Source organism: Pseudophryne corroboree, chromosome 1 (genome assembly GCF_028390025.1).
Source record: "Pseudophryne corroboree isolate aPseCor3 chromosome 1, aPseCor3.hap2, whole genome shotgun sequence".
NCBI lineage: Eukaryota > Metazoa > Chordata > Amphibia > Anura > Myobatrachidae > Pseudophryne > Pseudophryne corroboree.
In genome coordinates this window covers 1,067,259,508-1,067,277,972 of record NC_086444.1, presented here as the reverse complement: position 1 = coordinate 1,067,277,972, position 18,465 = coordinate 1,067,259,508, and the positions used below count along the sequence as shown (strand labels likewise).

The following is an 18,465-nucleotide window of genomic DNA, read 5'->3' as shown; positions in this document are numbered from 1 at the left end:
AGATAGTGAAACCTTTGTTTTTTGATGGCTCAATGTACACATATTAAAAATATTGTATTAAATGACCTTCAGGCTGTGTGTATAAGGTGTATATGAAACATAAATGAATTGTGTGGATGTACACACACTTTGTTTAATGTACAAAGTTATAAAAAATATTGTCTATAATTACCTTCAGGCTGTGTGTATAAGGTGTATATGAAACATAAATACATTCTGTGCTTAGATTTAGGTCCCATCGCCATATCATCTCATTATGGTATGCAATTATTCCAAAATACGGAAAAATCCGATATCCAAAATACCTCTGGTCCCAAGCATTTTGGATAAGGGATACTCAACCTGTATTACATGAAGACTCTGAATAGACTGGTAAAATATGTTATATACAGCTTTGGTGTCCAGGCAGGCTAAGGAAAACAAGATTCCCTACTGCTGCTTGTAAGAAACTAAAGTTCCATGTAAACCAGACCTTTGCTGAAATATGTGCAAATGTACCTATTGTTATGAATTCCTGTGATGTATGAAGCTAGAGTATATGGAAGGTGGAGAATGACCCCCTTTTAAATACATCGGACATGTTTTTAGAAATCCTGATATTAACAGGCTCTATAGGCCAACTGGTTGCACTCCAAATGCTGTAGAACTACACATACCAGCATGCCCTGTAATAGCTTTGCTGTTAAGGAATGCTAAAACTTTGGCAAGGCATGCTGGGATGTGTAGTTTCACAGCAGCTGGAATGCCACAGGTTGCCTACGACTACTCTATATCATGATGATGACGACAAGGGGATAAGGAAAATGGCCAGACTCAGGAAGAAACAATGAGCTGCTTAGCCAATCAACTACTTGCAACAACTTTATCCCATATGCTCTGCTTTTCCTCCCCATGCCAGGAATGATACCAGGCTCACATAGAGGATTGGAAACATACAGGGACAGATGTGGATTGGTGAGTTACTGTTGCAAAATAAAGTCATACATAATATATTAAAGTAACCATAAAAAAACAATACTGTTAATTAATTTATGTAACAGGAGGTGTCTGTGCCATGATGTGGCTGTAATACCTGCGCCTCTGTACTTTTATTGTGCATCTGTACTGCCTGCTTCCACTGATTTATTAGCTGTACCAGCATCTTCACGGCATTGTCTAAAAGTGTCGGGTGAACATCAGTCACCTCCCGCACAATAAAGTAGACGAATCCCGATAAAACATCCTCCCGCCAGTCGGGGAAATCGAGCATTAGAGCCTGTAATGTATTGAAAGCCAGCCCACGCAACTCTTCATCCATATGAATTGTGAGCCTAGCAAGAGAAAGAGCAGGTATTTAACACAGCGGGCTTCATGGGGCATTATCCTAGCACAGGGGGACGGTGCAGACAGCTGGTTAAAGTGTTTGGAGCTCCAGCGATGCACTGAGAATGTCAATGTTTCCATTCTCCTGTCTCAGACTAGCAGAACTCTGGTACTGTACACAGAGAGCACAAGAGACCTCCAGCTGTGTATATGCCATGCTGCCTGGTTTCCTATTACACTCATAGCTCTGTAAGTCACTACACTGCTGGGGTATAGCAAGTGTACGTTATTCTGCTGTCCGTTATTTGGTGTACAATACCTCACTTTACCCGTAGTCTGGTCTACACTGATACCATCACTATAACAATGGTCAACAGGGAGAACATTATTTTAAAGAAACGTTTATGCGCTCTTATTCCTATAAACATTGGGGCAGATGTATTAACCTGGAGAAGGCATAAGGAAGTGATAGACCAGTGATATGTGCAAGGTGATAAACGCACCAGCCAATCACCTCCTAACTGTAAATTTACATATTGTAGCTGATTGGCTGGTGTGCTTATCACCTTGCATTTATCACTGGTTTATCACTTCCTTATGCCTTCTCCAGGTTAATACATCTGCCCCATTCTGTGAAATACAAGGGTGTTCTCCATTCTCTGCATCTTTCTATGTAGTGACATAAGTGGCAGCAGTTTATGGACAATTAAAATAAGCAAGGTAAAGTCATAATTTGTATAACAATCTACATAATAATCTCCTAATTTCTGTCCCGCCACCAACCTGCATGTGCAGTGGGAGCAGGGAAGGCGGCGTCCTTCCAGCAGCATCCACTGCAACGAGCGACGGGACAGAGGACTGCTCTGCGTCAGGAAGAGGTGGGTATATACAGCAGGGAGGGGGCAGGATGTCTCCGCACATAACTTACCTTGCTAGCAATTCAATGAGGTCAGCTCTGCTCATGCCATCAGGAATAAGCCTTGGGATAGCAGCAATACATGTCCTGAACAGGTCGATCTTGGGTTTTCTTTCACCCCTATTAAAAACGCAGTAAATAACATACAGAAACAAAAAATAAATACAAGCAAATTTTATGGAGAGCTGCTCTGCGTTTTACTGATATGGAATCTCTGTGTGTATAGACCAATTATGTCTGTAGCAGGTGTTATCTCTGGCTTTATTCACGCAATGATCCAGGCTCAGGCTATAGAGAACAGTAATTATCTATAATGTAGTGATACTCCTCTCACACTGCCAGCAATATCCCAGGATGTTTCCCATGCAGTAAGCCGGGATATTGTGCAGTGTGAAAGCATCCAGTTGAAACTACTCGGGTCCGGTGAGCTGGCATTTCAACCCGGGTAGCGGTGCAGTGTGAACGGGTAAACCGGGTCGATGCAATTTCGGGGAGTATAGTATGGTATGCCGGCGGCCGGGCTCCCGGTGACCAGCATACCGGCGCCGGGAGCCTGACCACCGGCATACCGACAGTGTGGCGAGCGCAAATGAGCCCCTTGCGAGGGAGAAAAAGTGTCGGTATGCCGGCTGCCGGGATTCCGGCGCCGGTATACTGTGCACCGGGATCCCGACAGTCGGCATACTGAAGACCACCCCAATGCGGGACCGGTTCACATCGATGGAACAGCCTGCGCCTGTGACCGCAGTTACGTCATCGACCCGGAAATAATCTGGGTTAGGTCGCAAGTCGGAAAGGGGTGTCATCTGAGTAACACCATGGTTGGACCAGTGTACAATATCCCGGGTCCGACCGGCAATGCGGCATGAAAGGCGTATGTGATAACGATGTCAGAACAAAGTTAATTAGTGTACCCTAATGTTGCCCATCTCTATGGTCTTGTTTCTAAAAATAAGAATTTACTTACCGATAATTCTATTTCTCGTAGTCCGTAGTGGATGCTGGGGACTCCGTCAGCACCATGGGGAATAGCGGCTCCGCAGGAGACAGGGCACAAAAGTAAAAGCTTTAGGATCAGGTGGTGTGCACTGGCTCCTCCCCCTATGACCCTCCTCCAAGCCTCAGTTAGGATACTGTGCCCGGACGAGCGTACACAATAAGGAAGGATTTTGAATCCCGGGTAAGACTCATACCAGCCACACCAATCACACTGTACAACCTGTGATCTGAACCCAGTTAACAGCATGATAACAGCGGAGCCTCTGAAAAGATGGCTCACAACAATAATAACCCGATTTTTGTAACAATAACTATGTACAAGTATTGCAGACAATCCGCACTTGGGATGGGCGCCCAGCATCCACTACGAACTACGAGAAATAGAATTATCGGTAAGTAAATTCTTATTTTCTCTGACGTCCTAAGTGGATGCTGGGGACTCCGTCAGGACCATGGGGATTATACCAAAGCTCCCAAACGGGCGGGAGAGTGCGGATGACTCTGCAGCACCGAATGAGAGAACTCCAGGTCCTCCTCAGCCAGGGTGTGCCCCTGACCAAGTAGCAGCTCGGCAAAATTGTAAAGCCGAGACCCCTCGGGCAGCCGCCCAAGATGAGCCCACCTTCCTTGTGGAATGGGCATTTACATATTTTGGCTGTGGCAGGCCTGCCACAGAATGTGCAAGCTGAATTGTACTACACATCCAACTAGCAATCGTCTGCTTAGAAGCAAGAGCACCCAGTTTTTTGGGTGCCTACAGGATAACAGCAAGTCAGTTTTCCTGACTCCAGCCGTCCTGGAAACCTATATTTTCAGGGCCCTGACAACATCTAGCAACTTGGAGTCCTCCAAGTCCCTAGTAGCCGCAGGTACCACAATAAGCTGGTGCAGGTGAAACGCTGAAACCACCTTAGGGAGAAACTGGGGACGAGTCCGCAGCTCTGCCCTGTCCGAATGGACAATCAGATATGTGCTTTGTGAGACAAAGCCGCCAATTCTGACACTCGCCTGGCCGAGGCCAGGGCCAACAGCATGGTCACTTTCCATGTGAGATATTTCAAATCCACAGATTTGAGCGGTTTAAACCAATGTGATTTGAGGAATCCCAGAACTACGTTAAGATCCCACAGTGCCACTGGAGGCACAAAAGGGGGTTGTATATGCAGTACTCCCTTGACAAACTTCTGGACTTCAGGAACTGAAGCCAATTTTTTTCTGGAAGAAAATTGACAGGGCCGAAATTTGAACCTTAATGGACCCCAATTTGAGGCCCATAGACACTCCTGTTTGCAGGAAATGCAGGAATCGACCGAGTTGAAATTTCTTCGTGGGGCCTTCCTGGCCTCACACCACGCAACATATTTTCGCCACATGTGGTGATAATGTTGTGCGGTCACCTCCTTACTGGCTTTGACCAGGGTAGGAATGACCTCTTCCGGAATGCCTTTTTCCCTAGGATCCGGCGTTCCACCGCCATGCCGTCAAACGCAGCCGCGGTAAGTCTTGGAACAGACATGGTACTTGCTGAAGCAAGTCCCTTCTTAGCGGCAGAGGCCATGAGTCCTCTGTGAGCATTTCTTGAAGTTCCGGGTACCAAGTCCTTCTTGGCCAATCCGGAGCCACGAGTATAGTTCTTACTCCTCTACGTCTTATAATTCTCAGTACCTTGGGTATGAGAAGCAGAGGAGGGAACACATACACCGACTGGTACACCCACGGTGTTACCAGAACGTCCACAGCTATTGCCTGAGGGTCTCTTGACCTGGCGCAATACCTGTCCAGTTTTTTGTTCAGGCGGGACGTTTCTGCCATTGCCCTCCTGCTTCTTGTGCCGCCCTGTCTGTTTACGTGGGCGACTGCCGTGATGTTGTCCCACTGGATCAATACCGGCTGACCTTGAAGCAGAGGTATTGCTAAGCTTAGAGCATTGTAAATTGCCCTTAGCTCCAGTATATTTATGTGGAGAGAAGTCTCCAGACTATATCACACTCCCTGGAAATTTTTTCCCTGTGTGACTGCTCCCCAGCCTCTCAGGCTGGCATCCGTGGTCACCAGGACCCAGTCCTGAATGCCGAATCTGCGGCCCTTTAATAGATGAGCACTCTGCAGCCACCGCAGAAGAAACACCCTTGTCCTTGGAGACAGGGTTATCCGCTGATGCATCTGAAGATGCGATCCGGACCATTTTTCCAGCAGACCCCACTGAAAAGTTCTTGCGTGAAATCTGCCGAATGGAATCGCTTCGTAAGAAGCCACCATTTTTCCCAGGACCCTTGTGCAATGATGCACTGACACTTTTCCTGGTTTTAGGAGGTTCCTGACTAGCTCGGATAACTCCCTGGCTTTCTTCTCCGGGAGAAACACCATTTTCTGGACTGTGTCCAGAATCATCCCTAGGAACAGCAGACGTGTCGTCGGAAACAGCTGCGATTTTGGAATATTTAGAATCCACCCGTGCTGTCGTAGAACTACTTGAGATAGTGCTACTCCGACCTCCAACTGTTCTCTGGACCTTGCCCTTATCAGGAGATCGTCCATTTTCTTTGAAGAAGAATCATCATTTCGGCCATTACCTTGGTAAAGACCCGGGGTGCCGTGGACAATCCAAACGGCAGCGTCTGAAACTGATAGTGACAGTTTTGTACCACGAACCTGAGGTACCCTTGGTGAGAAGGGCAAATTGGGACATGGAGGTAAGCATCCCTGATGTCCAGGGACACCATATAGTCCCCTTCTTCCTGGTTCGCTATCACTGCTCTGAGTGACTCCATCTTGATTTGAACCTTTGTATGTAAGTGTTCAAATATTTCAGATTTAGAATAGGTCTCACCGAGCCGTCTGGCTTCAGTACCACAATATAGTGTGGAATAATACCCCTTTCCTTGTTGTAGGAGGGGTACTTTGATTATCACCTGCTGGGAATACAGCTTGTGAATTGTTTCCAATACTGCCTCCCTGTCGGAGGGAGACTTTGGTAAAGCAGACTTCAGGAACCTGCGAGGGGGAGACGTCTCGAATTTCCAATCTGTAACCCTGGGATACTACTTGTAGGCTCCAGGGGTCCACTTGCGAGTGAGCCCACTGCGTGCTGAAACTCTTGAGACGACCCCCCACCGCACCTGAGTCCGCTTGTACGGCCCCAGCGTCATGCTGAGGACTTGGTAGAAGCGGTGGAGGGCTTCTGTTCCTGGGAATGGGCTGCCTGCTGCAGTCTTCTTCCCTTTCCTCTATACCTGGGCAGATATGACTGGCCTTTTGCCCGCTTGCCCTTATGGGGACGAAAGGACTGAGGCTGAAAAGACGGTGTCTTTTTCTGCTGAGATGTGACTTGGGGTAAAAAAGGTGGATTTTCCAGCTGTTGCCGTGGCCACCAGGTCCGATGGACCGACCCCAAATAACTCCTCCCCTTTATACGGCAAAACTTCCATGTGCCGTTTGGAATCTGCATCACCTGACCACTGTCGTGTCCATAAACATCTTCTGGCAGATATGGACATCGCACTTACTCTTGATGCCAGAGTGCAAATATCCCTCTGTGCATCTCGCATATATTGAAATGCATCCTTTAAATGCTCTATAGTCAATAAAATACTGTCCCTGTCAAGGGTATCAATATTTTCAGTCAGGGAATCCAACCAAGCCACCCCAGCGCTGCACATCCAGGCTGAGGCGATCGCTGGTCGCAGTATAACACCAGTATGTGTGTATATACTTTTTAGGATATTTTTCAGCCTCCTATCAGCTGGCTCCTTGAGGGCGGCCGTATCTGGAGACGGTAACGCCACTTGTTTTGATAAGCGTGTGAGCGCCTTATCCACCCTAAGGGGTGTTTCCCAACGCGCCCTAACTTCTGGCGGGAAAGGGTATACCGCCAATAATTTTCTATCGGGGGAAACCCACGCATCATCACACACTTCATTTAATTTATCTGATTCAGGAAAAACTACAGGTAGTTTTTTCACACCCCACATAATACCCTTTTTTGTGGTACTTGTAGTATCAGAAATATGTAACACCTCCTTCATTGCCCTTAACATGTAACGTGTGGCCCTAAAGGAAAATACGTTTGTTTCTTCACCGTCGACACTGGAGTCAGTGTCCGTGTCTGTGTCGACCGACTGAGGTTAATGGGCGTTTTAAAGCCCCTGACGGTGTTTGAGACGCCTGGACAGGTACTAATTAGTTTGCCGGCCGTCTCATGTCGTCAACCGACCTTGCAGCGTGTTGACATTATCACGTAATTCCCTAAATAAGCCATCCATTCCGGTGTCGACTCCCTAGAGAGTGACATCACCATTACAGGCAATTGCTCCGCCTCCTCACCAACATCGTCCTCATACATGTCGACACACACGTACCGACACACAGCACACACACAGGGAATGCTCTGATAGAGGACAGGACCCCACTAGCCCTTTGGGGAGACAGAGGGAGAGTTTGCCAGCACACACCAAAACGCTATAATTATACAGGGACAACCTTTATATAAGTGTTTTCCCTTATAGCATCTTAATATATAATCATATCGCCAAATAAGTGCCCCCCCTCTCTGTTTTAACCCTGTTTCTGTAGTGCAGTGCAGGGGAGAGCCTGGGAGCCTTCCCACCAGCAGTTCTGTGAGGGAAAATGGCGCTGTGTGCTGAGGAGAATAGGCCCCGCCCCCTTTTCGGCGGGCTTCTTCTCCCGTTTTTCTGACAACCTGGCAGGGGTTAAATACATCCATATAGCCCCAGAGGCTATATGTGATGTATTTTTAGCCAGTATAGGTACTTTCATTGCTGCCCAGGGCGCCCCCCCCAGCGCCCTGCACCCTCAGTGACCGTTGGTGTGAAGTGTGCTGAGAGCAATGGCGCACAGCTGCAGTGCTGTGCGCTACCTCATGAAGACTGAGAAGTCTTCAGCCGCCGATTTCTGGACCTCTTCTCTCTTCAGCATCTGCAAGGGGGTCGGCGGCGCGGCTCCGGTGACCCATCCAGGCTGTACCTGTGATCGTCCCTCTGGAGCTAGTGTCCAGTAGCCTAAGAAGCCAATCCATCCTGCACGCAGGTGAGTTCACTTCTTCTCCCCTAAGTCCCTCGTTGCAGTGAGCTTGTTGCCAGCAGGACTCACTGAAAATAAAAAACCTAATAAAACTTTTACTCTAAGCAGCTCTTTAGGAGAGCCACCTAGATTGCACCCTTCTCGGCCGGGCACAAAAACCTAACTGAGGCTTGGAGGAGGGTCATAGGGGGAGGAGCCAGTGCACACCACCTGATCCTAAAGCTTTTACTTTTGTGCCCTGTCTCCTGCGGAGCCGCTATTCCCCATGGTCCTGACGGAGTCCCCAGCATCCACTTAGGACGTCAGAGAAAATGGGTTATTTTTGCAAACCAGGCACTCAACTCTCGCCGGTCCGCATGGCCAGACGCTAACACCCAGACAGGGTGGCAGAGGCATACTGCACAAATCTACTAGAATGGACTGCAAAATACATTCCAAATCTTACATTCCATTTTCAGCTTTGTGATAGTTACTTTAACAAAGAAGAGGGAGATTAGAATACTTGAGAAATGTGGGAACAGCACTGAATGTCTACAACCACTTCTTACATCCAGGTTAAATAACAGATATGTGAGGTCAGACCGCCTGCACCCCGGAATGATGCACCTTAATCCTCTAGTCCGTAATACAAATGCTTTCAGGCTAATTACCAGCGCTGAGCAGCTTTATGCAGTACGGTAATTGCTAGCAAACATAAGCTGCTGGGATCATTATTGATCACTGGATTTAAGTACATCAAACATATTATCTCTTACTTCTGCTAAACAAAAATACTCAAAAGACGCATTATCCTCTTATACATACGTGATCATATCCTCAGGCTCTTTATTAGACATCTGCACGCTCGTCATGCACATCGGCCTGCCAACTTCTTTGTCAAGATGCCTTAGTATACTGTCCAATGCTTTGCGAACTTGTGGATAGTAAACAGACATCCCTGCAGAGAGAGATCAAATCAACATAAGTAATCTCATGGTGGGGCGTACATAATATCACTATATAAAGGAGACAAAACTAGTACACACACTGAGAACAAACGCAACTCCCCGCTACTACAACATATCTAATGTATTTGTGACGCTATACTTCAACTTTAATAATCCGCTGGCCACTGCACCATTAGATCACACTCATTTACTGTCACAATAAAAACCTAAGTAATCTCAAGGTGGTGCGTACATAATATCACTATATAAAGGAGACAAATCTAGTACACACACTGAGAACAAACGCAACCCCCCCCCCTCCCCCCCCACTACTAGAACATATGTAATGCATTTGAGATGCTATACTTCAAGTTTAATAATCCGCTGGCCACTGCACCATTAGATCACACTCATTTACGGTCCGCAAATCACAGAAAAATATAGATTACAGTTGTACTGTAATCTAAATGTAGAATGTATCCAGTTTTAAAGATATATGACAATATGGAACATCTAAACAAAGACCCCACAAATACGTCATCTTACAAAAATAAAGTGAATTAGGCTATGGCACTAGCAAGATGCATCATGGTAAGCGGACTGCAGTGTATCGCACAACAGGTGTGTAAGCAACGTGAAAAAACAATTCTGTAACACAGTAAAAGCCATTAGTCAGTATGTGCAAAAATATTATCAAATGAACCAGAGGACTTCCTTTTAATGCATGTACAATATGTATGAAGCAGCAAACGCGCCAGCCCTGCAGGAGTGATTAAAAGATGCTGTAAACAAACCTATGACTTTTGCTTCTTCGTCTGTGAGGGTTTTATTCAGAAAGATTTTCTTTACACGTAGGGTGTTCCCTGAGGGGAGAACAACTCCAGTTGTTGGCATAGGGGGCTCCCCATCTTTCTGCTGCAAGCTGTCAGCTATGACAAGGAAGACTCTGAGACCTATATTCATCCTCTGGAAGACATACAGCAAAGAGAGTGAGTGCTGGGATAAAGCCATGGTTCTACGGCACTAAAAGGCAGGCTCATACATTCCTGTAAGGGCTGCAGCTTGTATTTCTAATAGTGTTATTATACAGAGTCCTAGAAATGCATCCACTCCAACCTCATCCAAGACAGACTACATATTCCCTGCTATTCCATGAAGATTCCAGAACAATGTTGCAGAATATAAACAGATCTCAGGTAATCTCAATGTTCTAGAATGTGCCCACTCTGCAGTGTGAGCAGGAAAGGCCTCTCTTATACATTACACACACTGATCATGCTGACCAAATGAGCCTGACTTCACCGGGCAACTGGGCTGTTAATGACAGAAACCGCTAATTAAATTATAATTACACCTGATCAGTTACAGAACTCTGAGCACCTCCTGAACACATTGGCATTGTGGGGTTATCAGGAAAACCTAGTTGTGCTTGATTTGCTCAACGTGTAATGGTGTATGAACATACAGTGTCAGTGTTTGGATCACACATTGCTGTTACATGTCACAGACAGGCAGTCTATTCAGCTGGGGAAAAGAGTCATTGTTTTACCTCTGGGTTGATTGTGAATGTTTTAGAAGATTTTCCAACACTCAGAAGATCAAATATTATTTCTTTCATTGCAAAATCTAAGCGTTCCTAATAAAGAAAAACACAGAAATTACATTTTAGCAGCATTGAGGAACAAGAGCTGCAAGTCACAAACTAATAATCAGTTACTCCTACATAACATAATAGGAAAGCATATCGAAATACTCACAGCAATAGGGACCTGATTCAGGTCCTGATTTCAATGTGGCACCTGCTGCAAAGTATCGATGTTCGATACATTGCTATGCGCCTGATCAATACTGAGCATGTGCAATATGGCTCTGTGAAATCGGATGCAGATTGGCAGCAGACTGTCCGTGAATGACAGTCTCCTGACATTTCGGGGCAAGGAGGTGGATGCGATGGCCCCGGTTTCCCCAAAACGGAGGTGTGTTGTCGCCTTTTGGGGGGGCAGGATTGGATGACAGATTGCCTGGCTTCTTTGTTGGGTTTCTGTCGGCTAGCCAATGGCCTTGCAGATGAACAGATGTTGCTTCCTAGGGTGCAGCTCGGATCAGTAATGCATGCAGGAGATGGGACACCTGCTGCTGCATTGCCATATTAGAGCTATTGCTGCTGCTTCCACGTAAGCTGCAGCAATAGCTCCTCCGTCCACATCTGAATCAGGCCCATGGTATGTACTACGTGTATAAGTTATTGAAAGCCAGGAATGTATAATGATACAGGCTCTTGAAGTCACGCCATGCCGTGGTGGGACTCGGTAGACTCGGTAGCGCAGAGCGTCTTTTTTTTGGGGACGGGGGGGGGGGGGGGGGGGGGGGGGGTTCCACGAAAATGTGTCTTAGAATAAAATAATGTAATAGGATGCACAAGCAGCTTCTGCTAATTAAAATTGCAGCATGCCTATATTGTTTGTGTAATAACGGTTCTATCTACATCCAAAATGCCTCCTTACAGTGTTTTCCATGAAAACACGGTAGCACAGCATTTTGTATGCACATACAGTCGCAGTCACACAGAATGTAGGCATGCTACATATAATTTTAATCAGCAGAAGCTGCTTGTGCATCCTATTACATTACTTCACACGCAAGACATTTTTTGCGGAAAAAAACGCTCTGCGTTACAGAGTCACAAGGCACTCACGCGGTGTGTGTGACGCGACTTGTAGCACACGGAGCAAAGGTGTAACAGGACACAGCTGTATCTTTACACTAGTCACTAGCCCATCAAAATGACAAAACAACATACTGTACAGTAATGTCAGTGCCGGCAGCTGTGCGCACCTGAACGAAGCAACACTTGAATTGCTCCGTTGGGCGTCATCTAGTGGCCACCGGCATGCAGAACACTTGAATTCCCCCCATAGAGGTGAGGAGCAGCGTTAGCCTTTTATTATATGGCATGACATAGACAGTAATTCTGGGGCATGCCAGGTCACTCTTACAAAAGAGGACAGGTAGCAAAAATGAGCCGTGGATACATTTCAACCATCTTTTGAAACAACTGAACTCCTTCTCTACCTTGACATTACAGTAGCCGATGGACTAGCAAACACAGATTGTAAGATACACCCCCAACTGGTGCCTCATGCCTCTAACTTCTAAATGCCCCAAAACCCAGGTCTCGATCGTTCCTTAATGCAGTGAGTGTATGCTACAGACTACACACCCTACCACACAAACAAAAGGTCCATATATCAGCTATGCAGGCTGTATATTTCAATGTGTACGGACCTCGAATTGGAGAATAGGGATTGGCAAATCACATTACATAAGGTAATTACTATAGTAAAGTCACTGCTGTAATATAAAGTATAACTAAACTGGTAGATTCTTGTAGGGCACAGTAGCACTGACAAATCTGAATCATTGAGACAGGGCAGGAGAGCCCACGATGTGCCAACTCGGAACTCTGTCTTGTGTGTATACAACAGCAGTTCAAAGAGCAACAGAGTGATGAGTAACATTATACTGTGTTAGGGTGGCTATGAGCCAGCATGGTGTGGGGCGACTCCATAACAGCAACAAGGAATAAAGTGTGAGCGCCATGATGGAAGATGAAAATAGCATGGTCAGTCAATCACTCTTGTTATTCAGTCTGAGGTGAACAGCAAAAATAAGATTTTACTTACCGATAAATCTATTTCTCGTAGTCCGTAGTGGATGCTGGGACTCCGTAAGGACCATGGGGAATAGCGGCTCCGCAGGAGACAGGGCACAAAATAAAAGCTTGAGATATCAGGTGGTGTGCACTGGCTCCTCCCCCTATGACCCTCCTCCAAGCCAGTTAGGATACTGTGCCCGGACGAGCGTACATAATAAGGAAGGATATTGAATCCCGGGTAAGACTCATACCAGCCACACCAATCACACCGTACAACTCGTGATCTGAACCCAGTTAACAGTATGATAATTTTAAAGGAGCCTCTGAAAAGATGGCTCAACAATAATAACCCGAATTTTTTGTAACAATAACTATATACAAGTATTGCAGACAATCCGCACTAGGGATGGGCGCCCAGCATCCACTACGGACTACGAGAAATAGATTTATCGGTAAGTAAAATCTTATTTTCTCTAACGTCCTAAGTGGATGCTGGGACTCCGTAAGGACCATGGGGATTATACCAAAGCTCCCAAACGGGCGGGAGAGTGCGGATGACTCTGCAGCACCGAATGAGAGAACTCCAGGTCCTCCTCAGCCAGGGTATCAAATTTGTAGAATTTAGCAAACGTGTTTGCCCCTGACCAAGTAGCTGCTCGGCAAAGTTGTAAAGCCGAGACCCCTCGGGCAGCCGCCCAAGATGAGCCCACTTTCCTTGTGGAATGGGCTTTTACTGATTTTGGCTGTGGCAATCCTGCCACGGAATGTGCAAGCTGAATTGTACTACAAATCCAACGAGCAATCGTCTGCTTTGAAGCAGGAGCACCCAGCTTGTTGGGTGCATACAGGATAAACAGCGAGTCAGTTTTCCTGACTCCAGCCGTCCTGGAAACATATATTTTCAAGGCCCTGACAACGTCCAGCAACTTAGAGTCCTCTAAGTCCCTAGTAGCCGCAGGTACCACAATAGGTTGGTTCATGTGAAATGCAGAAACCACCTTAGGTAGAAATTGAGGACGAGTCCTCAATTCCGCCCTGTCAGAATGAAAATTTAGGTAAGGGCTTTTACATGATAAAGCCGCCAATTCTGACACACGCCTAGCTGAAGCCAAGGCCAACAGCATCGACACCTTCCACGTGAGATATTTTAAATCTACCGTAGACAATGGTTCAAACCAGTGTGATTTTAGAAATCTCAACACAACATTGAGATCCCAAGGTGCCACTGGAGGCACAAAAGGAGGCTGTATGTGCAGCACCCCTTTCACAAATGTCTGAACTTCAGGTACTGAAGCCAGTTCTTTCTGGAAGAATATCGACAGGGCTGAAATTTGAACCTTAATGGACCCTAATTTTAGGCCCATAGACAGTCCTGTTTGCAGGAAATGCAAGAAACGACCCAGTTGAAATTCCTGTGTAGGGGCCTTCTTGGCCTCACACCACGCAACATATTTACGCCAAATGCGGTGATAATGTTTTGCGGTTACTTCCTTTCTGGCTTTTACCAGAGTAGGGATGACTTCTTCTGGAATGCCCTTGTCCTTCAGGATCCGGCGTTCAACCGCCATGCCGTCAAACGCAGCCGCGGTAAGTCTTGGAACAGACAAGGCCCCTGCAGTAGCAGGTCCTGTCTTAGAGGTAGAGGCCACGGTTCGTCCGTGAGCATCTCTTGAAGTTCCGGGTACCAAGACCTTCTTGGCCAATCCGGAACCACGAGTATAGTTCTTACTCCTCTCCTTCTTATGATTCTCAATACTTTCGGTATGAGGGGCAGAGGAGGGAATACATACACTGACTGGTACACCCACGGCGTTACCAGAGCGTCCACTGCTATTGCCTGAGGGTCCCTTGACCTGGCGCAATATCTGTCCAGTTTTTTGTTTAGACGTGACGCCATCATGTCCACCTTTGGTCTTTCCCAACGGTTTACAATTTGGTGGAAGACTTCTGGGTGAAGTCCCCACTCTCCCGGGTGAAGGTCGTGTCTGCTGAGGAAGTCTGCTTCCCAGTTGTCCACTCCCGGAATGAACACTGCTGACAGTGCTATCACATGATTTTCCGCCCAGCGAAGAATCCTTGCAGTTTCTGCCATTGCCCTCCTGCTTCTCGTGCCGCCCTGTCTGTTTATGTGGGCGACTGACGTGATGTTGTCCGACTGGATCAACACCGCCTGACCCTGAAGCAGAGGTTTTGCTTGAATTAAGGCATCGTAAATGGCCCTTAGTTCTAGAATGTTTATATGAAGAGATGTTTCCATGCTTGACCACAAGCCCTGGAAATTCCTTCCCTGTGTGACTGCTCCCCAGCCTCTCAGGCTGGCATCCGTGGTTACCAGGATCCAATCCTGAATGCCAAATCTGCGGCCCTCTAGTAGATGAGCCCTCTGAAGCCACCACAGGAGAGACACCCTTGTCCTTGGCGACAGGGTTATCCGTTGATGCATCTGAAGATGCGATCCGGACCATTTTCCCAGTAGATCCCACTGAAAAGTTCTTGCATGGAATCTTCCGAATGGAATCGCTTCGTAAGAAGCCACCATTTTTCCCAGGACCCTCGTGCACTGATGCACTGACACCTGGCCTGGTTTTAGGAGGTTCCTGACTAGCTCGGATAACTCCCTGGCCTTCTCCTCCGAGAGAAACACCTTCTTCTGGACAGTGTCCAGAATCATTCCTAAGAACAGTAGACGTGTCGTTGGAATCAGCTGCGATTTTGGAATATTTAGAATCCATCCGTGCTGACTTAGCACTACCTGAGATAGTGCCACTCCGACTTCTAACTGTTCCTTGGTTCTTGCCCTTATCAGGAGATCGTCCAAGTAAGGGATAATTAAGATGCCTTTTCTTCGTAGAAGAATCATCATTTCGGCCATTACCTTGGTAAAGACCCGAGGCGCCGTGGACAATCCAAACGGCAGCGTCTGAACTGATAATGACAGTTTTGTACTACAAACCTGAGGTACCCTTGGTGAGAAGGATATATTGGGACGTGGAGATACGCATCCTTGATGTCCAGCGACACCATATAGTCCCCCTCTTCCAGGTTCGCTATCACCGCTCTGAGTGACTCCATCTTGAATTTGAACCTTTTTATGTAAGTGTTCAAAGATTTTAGATTTAATATTGGTCTCACCGAGCCGTCCGGCTTCGGTACCACAAATAGTGTGGAATAATACCCCTTCCCCTGTTGTAAGAGGGGTACCTTGATTATCACCTGCTGGGAGTACAGCTTGTGAATGGCTTCCAGAACTGCCTCCCTGTCGGAGGGAGACTTTGGTTTTGTCTGAGTCTGCTTGTAAAGCCCCAGCGTCATGCTGAAGACTTGGCAGAAGCAGGGGAGGGCTTCTGCTCCTGGGAAGCGGCTGCATGGTGCTGCCTTTTTCCTCTTCCTCTGCCCTTGGGCAGAAAAGAGTGACCTTTTGCTCGCTTGTACTTATGGGAACGAAAGGACTGAGTTTGAAAAGACTGTGTCTTTTTCTGTTGATGTGAAGTAACCTGGGGTAAAAAGGTGGATTTTCCAGCCGTTGCCGTGGCCACCAGGTCTGTTAGACCAGCCCCAAATAACTCCTCCCCCTTATACGGCAATACTTCCATGTGCCGTTTGGAATCTGCGTCCCCTGACCACTGTCTGGTCCATAATGCTCTTCTGGCAGAGATGGACATTGCGCTTACTCTTGATGCCAGGGTACAAATATCCCTCTGCGCATCACGCATATATAGCAATGCATCCTTTAAATGTTCTATAGTTAACAGAATATTGTCCCTATCCAGGGTATCAATATTCTCAGTCAGGGAATCCGCCCATGCGACTCCAGCACTGCACATCCAGGCTGATGCGATTGCTGGTCGCAGTATAACACCAGTATGTGTGTATATACTTTTCAGGATATTTTCCAGCCTCCTATCAGCTGGTTCTTTGAGGGTGGCCGTATCAGGGGACGGTAACGCTACTTGTTTAGATAAACGTGTGAGCGCCTTATCTACCCTAGGGGGTGTTTCCCACCGTGCCCTAACCTCTGGCGGGAAAGGGTATAGTGCTAATAACTTATTAGAAATTAGCTGTTTTTTATCGGGGGAAACCCACGCTTTATCACACCTCATTTATTTCCTCAGACTCAGGAAAAACTATTGGCAGTTTTTTCACACCCCACATAATACCCGCCTTTGAGGTATTTGTAGTGTCAGAAGGGTTCAATGCCTCTTTCATTGCCGTGATCATGTAACGTGTGGCCCTACTGGACATTACGTTTGTCTCGTCACCGTCGACACTAGATTCAGTATCTGTATCTGGATCCGTGTCGACCCACTGAGGTAGCGGCCGTTTTAGGGCCCCTGAGGGTGTCTGAGACGCCTGAACAGGCACTAATTGATTTGCCGGCTTTCTCATGTCGTCAACAGTTTTTTGTAAATTGCTGACATTATCACTTAATTGCTTAAACACAATCATCCAGTCAGGTGTCGACTCCCTAGGGGGTGACATCACTAACACAGGCAACTGCTCCGCCTCATTTTCCTCCTCATACATGTCGACACACGCGTACCGACACACAGCACACACACCGGGAATGCTCTGATAGAGGACAGGACCCTACTTAGCCCTTTGGAGAGACAGAGGGAGAGTCTGCCAGCACACACCCAGCGCTATATATATACAGGGATAACCTTATATAAGTGTTAATCCCTTATAGCTGCTGTTAATCTAGTTATTTGCTGCCAAAATGCCCCCCCTTCTCTTTTTTACCCTGAATCAGATGCAGTACTGCAGGGGAGAATCAGGGAGCCGTCCTTCCAGCGGAGCTGTGAGGGAATAATGGCGCCAGTGTGCTGAGGAGATAGGCCCCGCCCCTTCACGACGTCCTTAACTCCCGCTTTTTTGTGTAAAATGGCAGGGGAAAAAATACATCCATATAGCCCTGGAGCTATATGTGATGTATTCCTTTTGCCAGCTAAGGTATATGTGTGTTATATTGCGTCTCAGGGCGCTCCCCCCCAGCGCCCTGCACCCTCAGTGACCGGAGTGTGAAGTGTGCTGAGAGCAATGGCGCACAGCTGCGGTGCTGTGCGCTACCTTAGTCTTGAAGACAGGATGTCTTCTGCCGCCGCTTTCACCGGACCTTCGTCTCTTCTGGCTCTGTAAGGGGGACGGCGGCGCGGCTCCGGTGACCCATCCAGGCTGAACCTGTGATCGTCCCTCTGGAGCTAACGTCCAGTAGCCTAAGAAGCCCAATCCACTCTGCACTCAGGTGAGTTCGCTTCTTCTCCCCTTAGTCCCACGATGCAGTGAGCCTGTTGCCAGCAGGACTCATTGAAAATAAAAAAACCTAACTAAACTTTTATTCTAAGCAGCTCTGGAGAGCTACCTAGTTTGCACCCTTCTCGGCCGGGCACAAAAATCTAACTGGCTTGGAGGAGGGTCATAGGGGGAGGAGCCAGTGCACACCACCTGATATCTCAAGCTTTTATTTTGTGCCCTGTCTCCTGCGGAGCCGCTATTCCCCATGGTCCTTACGGAGTCCCAGCATCCACTTAGGACGTTAGAGAAAGAGTGTAAATAGGAAAATTAGGTGATACTTTCACTTTCATATGGTCATAATGCATTTGAAGTCTCAAGCACCTATTAAAACACTT

General features: G+C 47.1%; 1 protein-coding gene across 10 annotated transcripts in view; it reads right to left on the bottom strand.

The window, feature by feature from the left end:
• The window catches only part of FRYL (FRY like transcription coactivator), a 541,692-nt gene that overhangs the window by 144,434 nt on the left and 378,793 nt on the right, over positions 1–18,465 (bottom strand). For all 10 annotated transcript variants that reach the window (XM_063920961.1, XM_063920963.1, XM_063920960.1 and 7 more), the window contains 5 exons: positions 10,733–10,819; positions 9,978–10,149; positions 9,062–9,194; positions 2,231–2,338; positions 1,073–1,310 (listed from right to left, as the gene is read on the bottom strand). In XM_063920961.1, coding sequence (XP_063777031.1) covers positions 1,073–1,310; positions 2,231–2,338; positions 9,062–9,194; positions 9,978–10,149; positions 10,733–10,819 — 738 coding nt within the window. The remainder of the gene's footprint in view (positions 1–1,072; positions 1,311–2,230; positions 2,339–9,061; positions 9,195–9,977; positions 10,150–10,732; positions 10,820–18,465) is intronic.